General features: G+C 55.4%; 1 protein-coding gene across 1 annotated transcript in view; it reads right to left on the bottom strand.

Moving 5' to 3' along the window:
• Cyth4 (cytohesin 4) overlaps positions 1 to 444 on the bottom strand; it is a 28,601-nt gene extending 28,157 nt beyond the window's left edge. The window contains exon 1 of the mRNA XM_005379197.2: positions 222 to 444. Within this exon, the coding sequence (XP_005379254.1) occupies positions 222 to 240 (19 nt within the window). The 5' untranslated portion in view covers positions 241 to 444. The remainder of the gene's footprint in view (positions 1 to 221) is intronic.
• Positions 445 to 16,214: the final 15,770 nt, after the last annotated feature.

The raw sequence follows: 16,214 nt of genomic DNA, 5'->3' as shown, positions 1-16,214 counted from the left end.
CGTCTGGCCTGCCACCAGCTGACGCGGCTGTCACTACTCATCTGCTGCATGGGCGCAGGGATGGTGCAAGCCCTGATCCCCGCTGGATCCCACCTGGGATCTGCAGGGTCCGTGCTGGACCCTGTGTCTCCCCCTCTGTCCCTCCTAGGACCTGCGAGGCAGCCGTGTGTCCCCGTTCTGCAGAGGAGGGCGCTGAGGCCCGACCCTCAGCCCGCGCTTACCTGAGTGGCACAGATCCATTCTGAAGCGCCGGGGAGAGGTGGCTGGGCCCCTTGTCCGCTGGCCCAGCTGCTGCTTGGGCTGGCTGGGCAGGAATGTGTCACCTTGCTGGTGACAGGCCCTTCCCGCCTGCCCCGCCCGCCCAGGCGTGTGGGGCGGAAGTGAAGCTGGGCTGCTGGGGGCTGTGCAGCGCTCGGATGCCGCTGCACTTCCTAAAAGCACTGAGAGGTTTGAGTAGCAGGGACTTTGCATCTGGGGTGTGGGAGGGGACACAAAGAGGCAGAGACACTCATGCTCAGGACTTGTGCAACCACAGGGGAAGGCGTCAGTGAGGACACAGCCTTTTCCAGGGCAGCGTGGGCATTTACCCTTCCCCCCACATGGGTCAAAGGACAACCCTAACTGTATAGTCCTGACACCCCCAAATTCTACCTCACAAATTTTCTTGTGTGAGCTCCCACTTGAGAAAAACAAATGAATTCAGCCTTTTTGCTGTCTAGGAACAAATTGGGTAATATACCCAGTTTCCCTTTTCCCCTACCCTGCTGGGAAACTCACTAGCAGAGCTGAGCTGCATTTATAGCTATTCTATGACAGCATAAGGAGTGTAGGGTCAGATTCAGCTGTTTGATTCTCAGCTCTGTCACACAGGAGAGACGACATTATAGGACCTTTTGTTGCTGAGATAAGGGCTCAGTAATCTGCCCAGACAGGCCTTGACCTTGTGATCCTCCTGCGTTAGCCTTTCATACTTCTGGGATTCCAGACCTGCACCACTCATTATGGGATTTTTTGAGGCCAAGCTTTAAAAGTCCTTGAAGCTCCCACTCTGGCACCTGGGTTCCTGCCTGGCCGCCTCCAGAGCCAGCCTGGGCCAGCTGCTGGGGGTGGAGAGCCGTGAGGACACCAGACATTGGCCTGGCCAGGCATATGAGACCCATTAAGCTGAGCCTACCCCGAATGCCTGCCTCAGCGAATTGTGAAAATGGTATCTTTTGCTGCTCTCTAAAAATTTATATTTAATAAAAATTTTAATGGACACATAGTTATGCATATTCATATAGTACAGTGTGATGTTTTGATACACACATGCAATGTAGAGTGACTAGATCAGGGTGATCGGCAAACATTTGCCATTGTATTTGTTTTGTTGTTATTTAAATTGCTAACTTTTGGGCTGTTCTGTTACGCAGCAAAAGCTCACTGATGCAGACAGCACTCTGCACTGTCCATTCACTGTCCGTTCACTGAAGAGGAAATGGAGGCTTGTGTCTGGGGTGTCTTGACTATGAACATGTTGGAACTGGAGTTGGTGGCCAGGCTGGCCTGGCACTTGGGCCTTGGAACCTGTGCCCCCTCCTGCTTCTTCCATAACTCAGTTATTTTCTGGGAGACTTGTTGGAATGATCTCCACGGTAAACTAGATTTTTCTTCACACGTCAGGGCCCAAAGCACCACTCACTATTTTTGGGTCATCTCAGACAGAGAAGCGTGGAGAGAGCAGGGGGCGCTGCAGGCCCAGGGCTGCTGTCTCCCAGAAGCCAGGCTGCCACGGGCTGGCGTGGGGACCTGGAGTTGGGGACCTTAACCGGTGACAGAGACTCTCGGGCTTGGCTACTTGGGCAAACAGCAGTCTGCGTTGCCCCCTGCGTTCCTGCCGTCACCATTTGCGGCCAGAGGGATCCAGCGTCTCAAGCCGGTGGCTCTGCCGGGGTCAGGCCCTTGGCAGCTGGGGCTGGAGTCCTGCGGATTCCTCTGTGGGCCCTTTGGTGGCTGTGGCTCTGGGCCTTTGCCTTGCTGTGGATCACAGCTGTGAGTACAACATGTGCTGAGCCCCAGGAGTCCTCACTGAGAGACACGGAGCGCTGGGTGGTCCCGGGCCCTACACTCCTGGAGCCAACCCAGCAGCTGACAAGAGCCCTGGGCTCTGGGCACTGGGCTGCCTGTCTGAGGGCGGCTTGGGGGGTTCAGTTATCATCATAGCCCTGTTTCTGAGACTCAGCTCAGATGCCACCTCCTCCACGAGGAGCCTCCCGTGATTGCTCCTCCTTCCCTCTGCTCTCCCCACCCTGGTCACGCTGAACGACTTGCGAGTGTCTGGCCTGGGAGAGAGGGACTTTCTCATGGCAGACAGCAAAGAGTTAGGCAGAATCAACTGCAGGGAGCCCTTGGGGCCTGTGTTCAAATCCTGACGTCCCACTTGCTGGTTGTGTGATCGTCCTCCTCCCCCTTGAGTCTTATTTTATCATTGGCAAAATGGACACAGTTATTGGGGTTGTTTATCTGAAAGAGGAAATCCAAACAATGACAGTTTAAAGCAGTCATAGATTTGCTTTCGTCAGACAGGAAAGAAATCTGAAGTGGGCAGCACTGGTTCCCTTGTAGCAGCATGGCCATGCATCCAGGTTCCTTCTCACTTTCTGCTTCCATCCTCAAGTCTCCTCATGGTCCAAAGTGGCTGCCTCATCTCCAGTTATTGTGACTAAATTCCAGGTGGGAGAAAGGCTGAAGGTGGGAGGAGGCCCCTTTAAAGCTCTTTCTGGCCTGTAGTCAGTGTTTCTGTCCGAAGTGTGGCTCTGCTTCCCATCTGTATAGTAGGGAGGAGTCTAACATGGGCCATGGACAGCACACGGCAGTTTTCGAACAGGTTGGAAAGTCCTTCAGCAGCACCGCTCCCACCGATGGAGCGCTCCCTCCAGGCTCTGCTAGGTGCTTGTGCATCTTTATATTTCATCCTTTTGCAAACCAGGGAAGTGTATTCTTATAGTCCCGGCTTGGAAACGGAGTTCAGAGAGGTTTAGTCACTTGCCTAAGGCCACATTGCTAGGAAGAGGCAAAGCTCTGTCTGACTTCAGATCTGCATTTGGCACATTTAGGGGGAAACTCTAGGCTCTCTGGCCCTCTGGCCCTCTGGCCCTCTTCCCTGCCCATCCCTGTCCCCAAGGAGAGATGGGAGGGCTCAGCCCTTGGATGAAATCGTAGCAGCACCAGAAGGCTGACATCTGCTGTTTGCCCAAAAGCTCAGGGTTCCGCACCCTGATGGAGCTGGCTCCGGGGCAAGGGGAGCCAGGAGCTGAGATTGTCATTCAGTGACTGCATTCACGGATGAGAAACTGAGGCCTGGAGAGGGAAGGGACTTCCCAGAGGAGTCAGGAGCAGAATCTGCTCTTGAACCCACATTTGGCTGCACCCTCTAAGCTCTCTTCCTTCGTTCATTCACTCACTCACTCGCTGATGTTGTCAGTGGCTCGCTGCGCCCTGTACTGTCTCAGCGTGGGCGTAGGACAAAGTCCTCTCCTCCTGCACATGTGGCTGGGACTCTAAACCCAGGCAGGGATGGAGGTCCAGGACAGTGTCACACTGTGAGGCTCCAGTTCATGCCTAGGAATTGCCCCCAGCACCGGGTTCCTCCCAGCGTCCCTGGCAGTGGTGACTTCGGGGAGCTTCTGACTGTCCTCCAAGAGTGAAGGGTTAATAAATAATGCTGTGACAGGAGAATGGGCCAGTGTGAGTCATTAATGAATAATGACCATGGAAAATTCACACATTGTCTCCTTTCTGTTGTAAGTAAATGTGACTCAGACTGGTTTAAACTGGAATTTACTGGCTCAGTCTTGGAGAGTCAGGGATGGCTTTGGATTTGAGAATAGATACTAGAGACTCAAATGTCCTTGCTTTCCCTCTCTCTCTCCCTCCTATCTATCTCTTTCTCACCCCTTTCTTGGCTTATATCAAGTCACCTTGGAGTTCAGAGACAGGAACTACTTGTCCCCCCAGAGAAAAAACTCAGGGAAACACTCTGATTGGCCAAGTTTGGGTCATGTGCCTGTCCCCAGGCCAATCCTTGTAGCTGCCCAGGAGGAACACTGTGATTGGTCAGGTCCCTGGTCACATGCTCAGCCCTGTGGCCAGAGGAAGGTGAGAGGGATGATGCCCCTGCTGGGACCACAAGAAGGGCAGCTCTTTAAAGAGTGAATCTGGGCCAATAGAAAGAAGAGACCTCCACGCTTGTTATTTATTTTTGGGGTAAATTCTATCTTCTCTTTCTCTTGCTTTTATTAACTGGATACTCCTAGATGATGTTAATTAACACGGAAAATAGTCCTCAGTGTAGAACCAAGTGGACGTCTGTTCTCGTGCAGTGCCAGGGTTGGGACTTCCGGCTTCCTGTCCCGACTCTGCCACTTCACCATTTTCTCACCATGGTCTAGGGCAGTGGGTGTCACCTCTCCGAGCCTCGGTTCTTCCCTCTGTAAAATGAGCACACTAACGGGGAATAATTGGTGTGGGGACTGTGTGAGCATGTGCGACATGGGGTCAGCTCTCAGTCAACGCCAGCTCAGCGCGGCGTGGCCAACCTGAGTCCCTCAGGGTCACAGGGGTAGGTCACTGAAGAAGTGGGCGTACCTAGGGACTGGTGGGAGCTCTGGCATGGCTTTACCCCTCACCCCTCCAGGCAGTGGGCAGCTGGTTCTCAGTGATTGTCACCACAAAGGGACTAGAACACAGGAGGGCCCACTTTCCCTGTTTTCCAAGGACAGCTAGATTTATAGACTCTTGGATCATATTGACAATTAGCTCATTTTACACATTTGCAAAACTCCATGCTGGAGTCCACAGTGAAGGCCGAGGATGCAGGTTGGAGCTGCCCTGAGGGGACCACAGCCCTCCATGTGGGGCAGACATTGTGCCCACACTGTGGGGTGTAAGATGACTCAAACCTTCTTTCCCTTTTCTGTGTATTCAGATGTTTTATTCAACAACATCAACAACAAAAGAGAGGGCGGGGCCTCGGGAGCTGGCAGGGAGCGTGGGACGAGGAGGTGGGAGGGGAACAGCAGATCCGGAGAGGGTGGGTGACCCAGAAGTCAGCCTCCCTGTAACAGACTGGCCTTGACCCTGAGTGGGCTGAGCAGGCCCGGCCAAAGCCGCAGTCCCCATACTGGTGGCCCTCGCAGGTGACTTCCTCAGGTTCCTGTCCAGCTGCCCAGTGTGGCGTGGGGCACCTGTCACACGTAGCTGCAGAGAGAAGGTGACGAGTCTCCTCTTCTCCTGGGTCTCTGAAGAGATGGCAAAGCCTAGCGCACAGACCCTGCCTGAGCGCAGATCCCAGGCCAGCTGTGCACAGCATGGCGTGCGGGCACTGGAGACCGTCTCTGCAGATTTGGTGCCTTCCCCTCCTGGGTGGTTCAACCCGAGGTTGGGACTCTGGTGGCGGCATTTTTCAGGCAGAGGGTGATTTTAAGTGAAGCCGTCATTCCATACCCAGCAGGTGGCCAGGAGTTCTGGGTACAAACTATACCAAGCTGAGTGCTGGGGACAGAAAATTAAGCAGCTGCCACCGTGGCTCTGTGATAAACCCGGGACAAGGGGCTTCCAGCCCATTCTCTGAGGCTGTGCCGCAGTGGGGTGCCCTCCTCGAGTCCTGGCGGCCAAGCAGGAGTCAGAGCTAGGGAGAGGGCCAGGCGGGGTCCTGGTAGCAGGAGCAGCAGGAGGCTGCTGAGAAGTGGTGGTGTAGTTGGTTCTGCCGAACATCCCTCCCTCTCCTGCCCTCTTCCCCTCAGCTGGACTTCTCCCCTCCACTCAGCTGCCTCTGCCCGGTGCCCACTTCCCCTTTCCAAGTCGGGGGCAGGAGTTTCAGGAACAAGGCCTTTTCTGCTGGGGACTGGAGTATGCACGGCACAAGTGCATGCCTGGCTCTACCCCTCTCACTCATGGACAGAGGCCTGGAGGAGGAAGAAGGGCCCCTGTGGGCCTGGGGGCTGGGTTGTGGACTGGGAGGTACTGAGGTCCCAGACAAGCAGAGGCAGCATCTCTCTGTGTCTCTCCTCCCTCATGGTCACTGGAAAGCTGCCACAGCTCCTGGTGTCTCACACTAACTTGACAATACCCACCTGGGTGTGCTTCTCCCATTTGGCCAGTGTGGGTCAGTGTTCATACCTGTGTGCGGAGGAACCTGGGAAATGGGGCACCTGGCATGTGCAGCATCTAGGTGGGAGGTGAACAGGGGCTGCTAGTAGGAGGAAAGGGCCAGCCTTGGGGCCTCTAAGGTGTGGTCAGAGGCTCCAAATCAGGGCCTGGTCCCTGAGCTCCCGTGTGTGAGCCTCCAGGGGGTTGGGGTTGGGAGACGTGGAGGCTGAAGCAGCGCAGACCAGGAAGCTGTGGGCAGAGCGGCCCCAGGCTGCCCACCGCAGCCCCATGGCCAGGGTGCATCCAGGGTCTGGCTCTGGTGACCGAGTCCCCGGTGGAGTTATTTGTCTGGGACATCAGGCCTCGCTGGGTCCTGCTGAGGGCTGCACCCCACACTGGTCAGCTTGTCTACCCGAGTCTCAGGGTTCCCCCAAAAGCTCAGTTGTGGAGCCTTCACACCACGCTCTGCTCATACACATGTGCACCCTGGGCCCCTTCGCCTCCGCCGTGCGAGTGTGGTCTCACGCTTTGCTCATGAACCCTGGCTGGGGAAGGTCCTAGATCTGAGTGCCAGACTGGGGTTGCCACACTGTCCTCAATCACCCCTACCCTAGGGCCGTGCTGGGCTCCTGGGACCTCAGCTTTGAAGAGCCGCTGACGAAGCTATTCTGTGGGCCCCAAGGGCAGCGCAGCGCTGCACAAACCAGGATTTGGGTTTGTGCCGGTGTGGTGAGGCCAGTAGATGAGGTGAACCCTGCTACTGGAAAGATAAGAGTATGCCACACGGTTCCTGAGACCAGGGCATGTGCCAGGTCACACTGGGAGGCATGGGGTGGGCAGGAGGCAGAGCGGTGACGATAGAGCCTTTGTTTTATTTTATTTTGTTTTGTTTTGCAAGCAGGACTCGGTAGGGCCGAACAGGCTTATGACAGGAAAATTGGATAATCCTGTGGTCCTGCATTGTCTGGTGCCCAGCCCTAGGCGATCGGGGCAGAGGAAGCTTAGGGCAGACAGTGGGAGGGTTGGTTTGCATAAGCAAGCAGCCTCCATCTCTAGGAATTAGCTCACTCTGGCAGGGACCGTCCCTTCCAGTCAGGGGACTCCAGATGCCAGAGCACCAAGGATACAGAAAGCAAGAGCAGTTAATAGGGTCAAATCCCATTTGTGCCCAGGGCTGATTTGGTTCCTGCTGTGTCCTCTGCACTTAGGACAAAGCTGGTATACAGCAGGTGCTTAATTCATGCTTAGGTCAGGGATGAGGCTTGGGCTGACATGGGCCGCAGCTGGGACAAACTCCTTCCTGGTGACACCGCAGCCCAGGGGATCCTGACCGGTCACCCTGGCCTGAGTGCCTCTGCCTTGGAGCCCCCAGCAGGCTCAGCATCCTCATGTGGGAATTGGGGTGCCATGGGTGTCTCTGGGGGAGCAGTGGCAGCACAGTAGTGGCCTGAGAGTGCCCCCGTGGGGACATGCTGGCCCGCCAGCCCCCCACAGAACCCTTCCCTGACCCCCAAAGTCTTGCAGACCCTGGGGGAGGCAGGGCCTTGCTTTGCATCCTTGGGATCCAGGAAAGGAGGTCTCAGGCAGGCGCCCCATACCTGGACCCTGCAGCCCGCCAAGGTGCAACTCCAGGCTCCTGCACTCAGCCTGGGGCGGCGCTTTCACCGCGTTCTCAGCTGTAGGGACTCTGCTCCTCTCTCTAACCCTGTGAGGGAGCGCCCAGTGCTCCGGGCTGCGGCCTCGGGCAAAGCAGTTACAAGAAACAGAAACTCGGAGGCAGCCTCTGTGCCGTCACTGCCCAGCGCCTTGTCTGCAGCTGTCAGGAAAAGCCCCTCCCGGCGTGCTGGCATGCTTCCCCTTTTCCAGTAAGGAGAACTGAGGAACTTGCCCATTTCCCTTTTTGTCCCAGCTTCCAGGAAGCACAGCAATCTACAGCACGGCCCCTGCTTCTTTTCTCCTCTGCGGGCTTTCCATTTTCGGGTTCCTACCTTTGTGTGCATACGGAGGATTGTCTGGGGCTGCGGATTTTCCAGCAAGGAGAAATGAAGGAAGGAAGAGAGGAAATTCCAGCAAAATATGGGGCTGTGGTCAGGGGACCCCAGATTTAAAGTTCTGTGGCCAGCCCACTGTATGGTGGGGCCCCTCGCCTCACTCCCCGATTCCTCCAGCCTCTGGAGCCCTTCCGGGTCTCCTCTGCAGCCTGCTCTCTGTCCGCCTGCCCTGGGTTGATCTTTCACTCACTCAGCACATAGCTACGAAGCGCCTACCTGTTCTACTCAAACTTCTCTGTGGATTGAAAAGTTCATTTTGCTCACGGATCTGCAGCCTAGGTAGAGTTGTCTCTACTCTGCGTGGTGTCCGTGGGGCATTGGTACCCGGCGTCCTGCATTGAAGGTCTGGAGTGGTTTGACATCCCTCTTGCTCTCCAAGGTCTCCCTACATGGCCCCCCGGCATAGTGCCTGTGATGCCCGCACCTTTTGACCCAGGACTGGTAAAAGAAGACTGGGCAAACACGGCAGGCCCATGGGTGCCTTCGGAGAGAGCTTTTGGGGCGCAGGGACAGGACAGGGGCTTCAGCCGAGTCAGGGCTTTGGCCTAAGGGAGCCAGCAGCTGGTGAAGAGAATGGCCAGACTTACTCATAGGACAAAGACTGACCCCTCGGGTGAGCTGGCCTCCAGTTGCAACCCCACCCAGATGTTCCAGGTGCTTCTCCACGCGACGGACCTGGACTGTCTGGGGGTCGTGCTCAGCTTGTCCTCGAAACTGTTGAATGTTCTGAGTCTGGCCCCATCGTCCCATGTAAAACACCCTGGCCTGGAGCTCCGGTCCAGATGTGGCTGAAGGGAAGGATTTGGTGCTTGGACTTTAGTGGCTTCTGAAGAAGCACAGGGCAGGGTGGGGGCAGAAGAGACGGGGAGAGAAAGAAGAGAAAACAGCCCTGCTCCCAAGGGCCTTGGGCTGGGCTAACCACAGTGACAGTCTTGGCCAGACGTGTTTGAAGGCCCCGTGTCTACGTGAAGAGCCAAGCAGACTCTGACCAAGGGTGAAGACAGCAGGGCGGACAGACACGCAGCAGGACGGACAGGCTGCTTCCTCCCGTCTCAGTCACCATCGGGTCTCTGCAGGCTCCTTGGGAGGGTCGGTGGTGCTCTCAGCAAAGCCACCTTCAGGATCCCGGGGAGGTGATGACGACCAGGCGGTGATCACCCTCACCCAACAGTCAGAGGTGCCTAGCGCTGACGATGTCTGGCCCAGCCGTGCGGCCTGTGAAATTAGTCATTTCTAACTTGGCTAAGAGCAGGTGTGGCTGTAGGGCTGATTTAGGCTTCTCCGTGGTGACAGCTTCTCATTTCGGGCAAACATGCTGCCTCTGTGGTTTCGTCAGGCCGTCACGATGGGTTTGTTGACACGGGCCACGCTGCAGAGGGCACCCATGTACTGCACCCAGCATCCCAGCCTCTGTCCCACCACTGTCCCAGCATGGTGGCCCATGACTGTCTCAGCTACAGGGCAGCGGTGGCCTTGGGAGCTGTGGTGCGTGCCCCGGGGGAGCCAGCTGGGTCTGGGTCCCCCCCCCAGGGTCTGCAGTGTGGCCTCCACTGTCCTCACTGCCCACCAGGACACAGGCCTGGTGACACCTGGTGATGGGTATCAGCATCACACCGGGAGATGAAGCTGGGGACAGGAGATGGTGGTGCTGCTATCTTTGGAAAATACCAGCTGCCATTCTGTCTGACGCCATGCAACATGCCAGGCCCTGGTGACACGGGCACAGCAGTGTGGAGGATGTTGGCGTTCCCTTAGGGCTTATCACAGGGTCTCTCCCCTTATCATTAAGGTCATGTCCCTACACTGATACCCCCAAGTCCCCAGCATGCTCAGACATCTGTGTCATTTCCTCCTGGACAGCTCCATCTTCAGGTCACAGGGGATCCCAAACTGGCCCCTCATTGCCCTCCTGTGTCTCAGTTTGGCAAACAGTAGCCCTAGCAGCTGGGCACCGGACGTCAACTTCCTCCTTTCTGCTTCTTCCCTGCCCAGGTGCCCAGGGTCCCGTGGAGCCCAGCGTTCCAAATGGCTCTGCTCCAGGCAACCTCGCCGCCTCCTCCCTGTCAGGGCCACTGCCGTCTTCCCAGTGTGAGCCCCTGGCGGCGCTTTGGCCTCTAGCCCGGCCCTGCCCACCCCAATTCATTCCCCTCACAGTGTCCAGAGCAGCTTGTTGAAACATAAATCTGGTCATGCCATGTGTTTCCTCTTTGTCCCCAAGCTGGGCTTGTGAGCCGCTGGGGAGGGGACAGAGCTGCTCCTCCGGTCACTCCTGGCCCAGAGCGGGATGCGCTCACCCAAAGCAACACCACAGGGTGCGGGCGGGAAGGGAGGGCTCCTGCCCGGGCCTGATGCCTAGGGCTTCGCAGGTTTCCCCATGGGCAGGGGGTCAGGCAGACCCCGCACTGCTCAGCCACACTGAGCCTCAGTCTCCTCCTCTGCAAAGTGGGACCGATCGCTCAGTTCCTCCCTGATGGGCCAGGTGCTGTCTGCGAGGTCTAGGCTGTGGACACGGCCTGCGGCTCCTCCTGTCTCTTCCCACAGTGCCCGAGGCCAGGTGCTTCCGTCTCTGGGCATCAGCTTTCTTTTCTGTAAAAACGGGAGTGATCACAGCGTGTCCCACGAGGGAAGGATTTTTTTTTTTTAAATTAAAAAAAAGGACGTTATGAGGATATTCATATAAAAAACTCCATGCAAAGCAGTTAGCGGAGGGCTCAGCCACAGTGGGCCCATGGGAGGGCGGAGCGGGTCTCTGCTCTTCTGAGCCTGGGTGCCCCGCCCCCCGAAGCTGGCCAGGGATGGGCGGGGCCTGACCCACTCGGCCTCCACTCCTCCCCATCAATATCCTCCAGCCCGAGCACGCCCCCCTATGGCACCTTTGGGAATGGCATCAAGAGACCCTACTGCCAGCACTGTCCTGTGAATCAGGGGACATTTAGGGCCCTTCAGCCCAATGCTCCAGGGACTTGTGCGGCTGGAGTCTAGCTGCGGCCGGGGCTGGGCACACGGGAGAGCGTGCAGCTCCATTTCTCTGTCTTCTGTTTCCTCCATAACATTTTTCCCTGACTCCATGCCTTGATACTTTGGGGGTGAGCTGGGGGGGGGGAGCTGGGGTGAGGGTGGTGGTGGGTAGAGAGCTGTGGGATGGTAAGGAGGACTGGAACCAGGCGAGGTGGGTGAAGCAGGATCCTTCAAGGGCTGGATCAGATTCCATCTTAAAATTTTGTTTACACTGATTATTTTTTGCATTACTTCTGGCTTTTAAGAATACTGAAAGCATTATTTATCTTGACTGAATTTTCAGCTCCCCTTAGATCTGCCTCACTCTTCTCCCTGCAGTGTGGCCCACCTCACCCCCATCCTCCCTCGTCCACCCTCCCGTCCACCCGTAGGTATGAGGACCTTGTCCTCCGCGTTCAGGTGCCCTTGTGACCTCTGACTGCCATGCAGCACCCACACTCCCGTCAGATATATTTTCACTTTAAAAATTACTCACATGCTCTTTGAATGCAGTACTTAAACAATAAGACGTCTGCTGTCCTCCTGCTCTCTAATCCTCACAAGTGTGTGGGCGAGGAGATGATTGTGCTTATTTTACAGATGGGGAACGGCAGCCAGAGGGTGAAGCTTCCTGCCCAGGCTGGGGGTCATGGTGGATCAGGTGTGAGGCTGGCAAGTCTGAGTCACACGGCCAGGGGGGCAGTCTGTGCAGTCTTTGCCTCACCCCAGGGTGCGTGAGGCCCAGCCACGCCCCAGGGGGCATCACTGCACGGGTGCTCTTCTGAGCGGTGATGCGTTGTCTTGGAACAGTGTGACTGGAAGGGGAAGGGATGGACCCTGCATGGGGCGGAGCTCCAGGGAAGGAGCTGCGTTCAGTTGTTCAGGAGCCCTGGTTTGGAGGAAGAAAAGCAGTAGTTGGAGGGGCCCTGGGAGGTGGCGGTAGCAGCCTGACTGCAGCCACTCTAAGGAGGTGGAGGCCGCTGGGAGACCTCCATGCATACCCTTGGGCAGGAGTGCATGTTGTGCAGTGGATGAGTTTGTGCATATGGCTTAATGGGGGAAATGAGCCTCACAAAAGAAACGGGGGCTGCTCTGAGGTTTCAGATGCCAGACACTGCCCGTGCTCCTTGTGTTCCTGACTGGCAGTGGGCAAAAAGGAGGCGCCCCTTCTCCCCACAGGGGTGCTTCTCTCTTGTGTCAGATGCCACTGCCATGGGGCATTCACACCCCGTTTTAAGAGCTCCTCTGTGCAGCTCTCCAAGGTCCTGCTGGGATCCCGCCTCTCCTGGGAGTGGGGCTGAGCCTCTGTAACTCTACCCGTGTCCCACATCCAGATGGAGCTGCAACCCACCAGCTAAGGCCAGCTCTGACCTGGAGTTTGGGAAGGTAGCCCTGACTTCTGAGGAGGACTTGATTAGGTTAAAAGCAGGCCAAGCACATGGGGATGGTGGGGCACACCTGTAACCCCAGTACTCTGGGAGGCTGAGGCTGGAGGATTGGCAGTTTGAGCCCAGCCTGGGCAGTTTAGTGACTTGGAAAGATCTTGCCTTAAAAAAAGGAAAAGAGCAGGCTGACTGGTTAGAAATGGTTCTAGTGGTGCTGTAGGGGTGCTATAACTTGGGGTAGCGTGGCAGAGAAGGGCCTGGTGTGCCATGGAGCTTGGTAGGTAGTGAAACTGGCCAGACCTCATGAACAATTGAGGATGCAGGTGGACAGGGTGAAGGAGGGTGAATTGAGGGTGAAGACGTGTGGGAGAAAGATGATGAAGGTGCAGAGGGGAGTGAAGGATGAATTTGAAGCTGCAGGTGGGGGTGAAGGATGACCTCAGGACGCAGGTGAGCAGGGTGAGGGTTGACCTAAGGTTTTCAGCCTGGGGACTGTTGGTGATGTTGTTGTTTCTAGAGTTAGTTTGGTGGGTGGTGCGTTAATGCTGGATACAGTCTGTGCTACTGTTGGCCCACTCAGGGGAGTCCAAGGGAGATTTTCACAGGTGAGGTCCCAAGGTGGAAGAACACACATGTGCAAGCCATCAGCAACAATAGGAGGCAGCATAGAGCATAACAGAGAGCCAGAGAAAGAGCCACCTGCACCTTTATTGTATAATTCTTACACAGGTTATTATGTCGCATTTACATTCTTACATGGTGCTGTTACCGCACATGAGTGTTTACCTGTGCTAAGTCGTGGTTACATAACTGTATCCCACTGTGTGCCTGCACTAGACAAGTGAGGTCACATCCTCAGGTGTCCTTAGATGTCCCTGAGATTTGAAGCAGTGTGAGTGGTTCCCCACAGCTACCCTTTCCATAGAATGGTGATGTTCATTCTTTCTCGTGGAGCAGGGCTGGGTCTGGCTTGGGTCCTGACCATAGATGGCTGGGAACACCATGCTTTGCAGTCTGGCTCTTTTCACCAGGGCTATTGGGATCCTCCCTTTGGGATCTCAGTGCCTATGTGTGACAGGCTCAAGCCACATGGAGAGGACATATGTAGGTGCATCTGCTGTTGGCTCCAGTTCAACTGATTCCTAAGGAGCAGAAAACCACTCAGCTGAGCCCAGTCAACACGGAGAACCACAGGAGAGCAGGAAATGGTTGTTTTTAAACTGATGAATTTTGAGGGTGGTTTTCTGTGCAGCAAGTGATGTGAGCTGCAGCTGTGGACAAGTTAGCTTTGTGCTGTGATGTCACTGAAAGAGCCTGAGGACCTCTGGGAGCTGAGTTTGGGACAGGTGGATTGGGGCTCCATGGTAAGATGAAGTTTGGGTGGCATTAACATGCTGGTGTCCACAAGATTACAGGCTTCAGGATCTAGTTCACGGAGGCCTTAGTTGAGTTCAGATACCTGGGAGCCCAGGATTATGGGGTCCATGAGGAGGAAGAACTCAGGATGAGGGTGAGGCTGGGGGAACAGAACCAGATGAAGGTTGTGAGGCAGGTGAGGAACAATTTATGGGCGCCTCCTGCTTATGAGTAAGTATCCTGCGTCTGTCCTGCCTCACTCAGAAGATGTCTCTAATTTCTTTTGGGATTTTCTGTACAAGTAATTGATGAGGTGTTGACCTCACCTGTCCCAGGAAGTGGGAGAGGGGAGAAGGCACCACCCAGGCCCAGCTACTGGCACCTCTCCTGATTGGCTCAGGAGTGGTCATGTTACCTAAGCAACTCCAATGAGCGTCAGTCCTGGGACTTTCACTGGAAGAATGAAGAAAACACAACTCTTTCTTAGCTGTGTGGATGGTGTCAAGCTGGAGTTGCTAGTGCTACCTGAAGGGCCTGAGTGCTATGCAGAGGACAGTGAGTTGGGTAAAGGTGAGACCAGCAGTCGAGGGGAGAGGACAGCAAGTGAGCTGCTGGATCTGTCCATGTGGAAGCTGGGACACTGTAGCCATGTGTGTCAGTTAATATCCCTATGGCAGGCTGGGGATATAGCTCAGCAGCACAGCGCCTGCCTGGCAAGCATGAGGTTGTGAGTTCGATTCCTGTTAATGGAAAAAAACAAAACAAAAAAAATATATACATTCTGGTCAAATGGGCTGGGGATATAGCTCAGTGGCATAAGCGCCTGCCTGGCAAGCACAAGGTCATGAGTTTGATCCCCAGTACTGAAAAAAAAAAAAAAATTCCCTATGGCAATGCCAGGGACTGAAAACAGGGTTGCTGAATGCCTGTTCCCAATCCCTCTTCCACCCTCCTTCCTTGGCCACAGAGTCTAAAAAGCTAGATCATTATTTCCTAGCCTCCTTTGCAGCCAAGCATGACCCTGTGAACTTTCTGGCTGAAGAGGAAGTCCCCCGAAGGGTGCACCTTTCTGAACATGGGCAAGTTTTCCCTGGGAGGCTGCAGGGTCTGCTGCTTTGCTTGTTGTGGTCACAAGCATGAGATGAAAGATGAGGGCTGAGGACAATGGGACTAAAGCGCAGAAGGACCCCGTCTAGATGGCAATGCTAGGCTGAGGTACTAGTCCTCGGCTATATCTGACCCACACACCTTGCTCAGTGACGCCAGTGAGCTCTTGGCTGAGCAGGGCCTGGCTGCCTCAGGGACCTGCACAGAGTGAGAAGGAAGCGGCCACAGTGACACAAGGGCAGTGTTTAAAAAGGAGGGCGTGGCACATACTTATAATGCTGGCACCTGGGAGGCTGAGGCTGCAGGATCGAAAGTTCAAGGCTAGCCTGGGTAATGTAGTGAGACCCCGCCTCAAAATAAAATTTAAGAAGGACTGGGGATGCATCTCAGACCTCTCTGGGTTCAGTCTTTGTTACCATGGGGCGGAGTCAGCGGTTCCCATGATGCTAAAGGGCTTGTTAGGACTCTTTCGTCTCCTGCCCTCTCTTCCGATGCTTTCCTCCTTGCAAGGCCTGGAGAGTGTAAACACCACGTCTCCTGGGCTCTTAGCAGCTATGATTCCAACCGTCTGTCGCTGCTGCTTCCTGGATGGTTGTGCAAGGTTGAGGGTGACCATTTTCTTACTGCCCTTGTGGTTGTAGCTGTAGAGTGAGCCTGTGAGTATCAAAGTGGTCACGGCAGAGGAGTGACAGCCGGACTCTGACACAGTGTCCAGGCACGTGCTTCCTGAGGCTTGACTAACAGGAGCAGCAGTGGCGGTAGCACCCTGACCTCTGGATGGCAACCACAGTGGTGGGTTTGGGGGTGGCCCCTGAAGCTTCACCTTTGTGACCGAGGCCTTGGCAGTGGCTCCCTTGGTCAGTTCTGCGGCTTTCTGGGGGTTATTCCTGGAGCCCTGCCCAGAGGCCACCCCTGAGCACATCTTATGATTTTGTAAGCACCAAATTCCCTGTGTTAGATCTCTTCCTGCTAAAGAAACCTAGCATGGTGGTTTCTGGTTTCTACACTGAAACACAACTGATAGGATGATCCTGTCGCCTTTTGGGTTTAGAAATCAGGGCATCTTGGGTGGAGTGGTGGTGAAGGACAGTTTTGGAGCCCTCTTAGCCCTGTGTTACTCTTTTCTAGGCTGCCAAAATGAAGGAGGGGTTTAAACAACTAAAGCTTGTTTCATCACAGCTCGGGAGGC

The sequence above is a fragment of the Chinchilla lanigera genome, unplaced genomic scaffold, assembly GCF_000276665.1.
Source record: "Chinchilla lanigera isolate Chin_1 unplaced genomic scaffold, ChiLan1.0 scaffold00012, whole genome shotgun sequence".
Lineage (NCBI taxonomy): Eukaryota > Metazoa > Chordata > Mammalia > Rodentia > Chinchillidae > Chinchilla > Chinchilla lanigera.
This window is presented reverse-complemented; position numbering and strand designations above follow the sequence as displayed.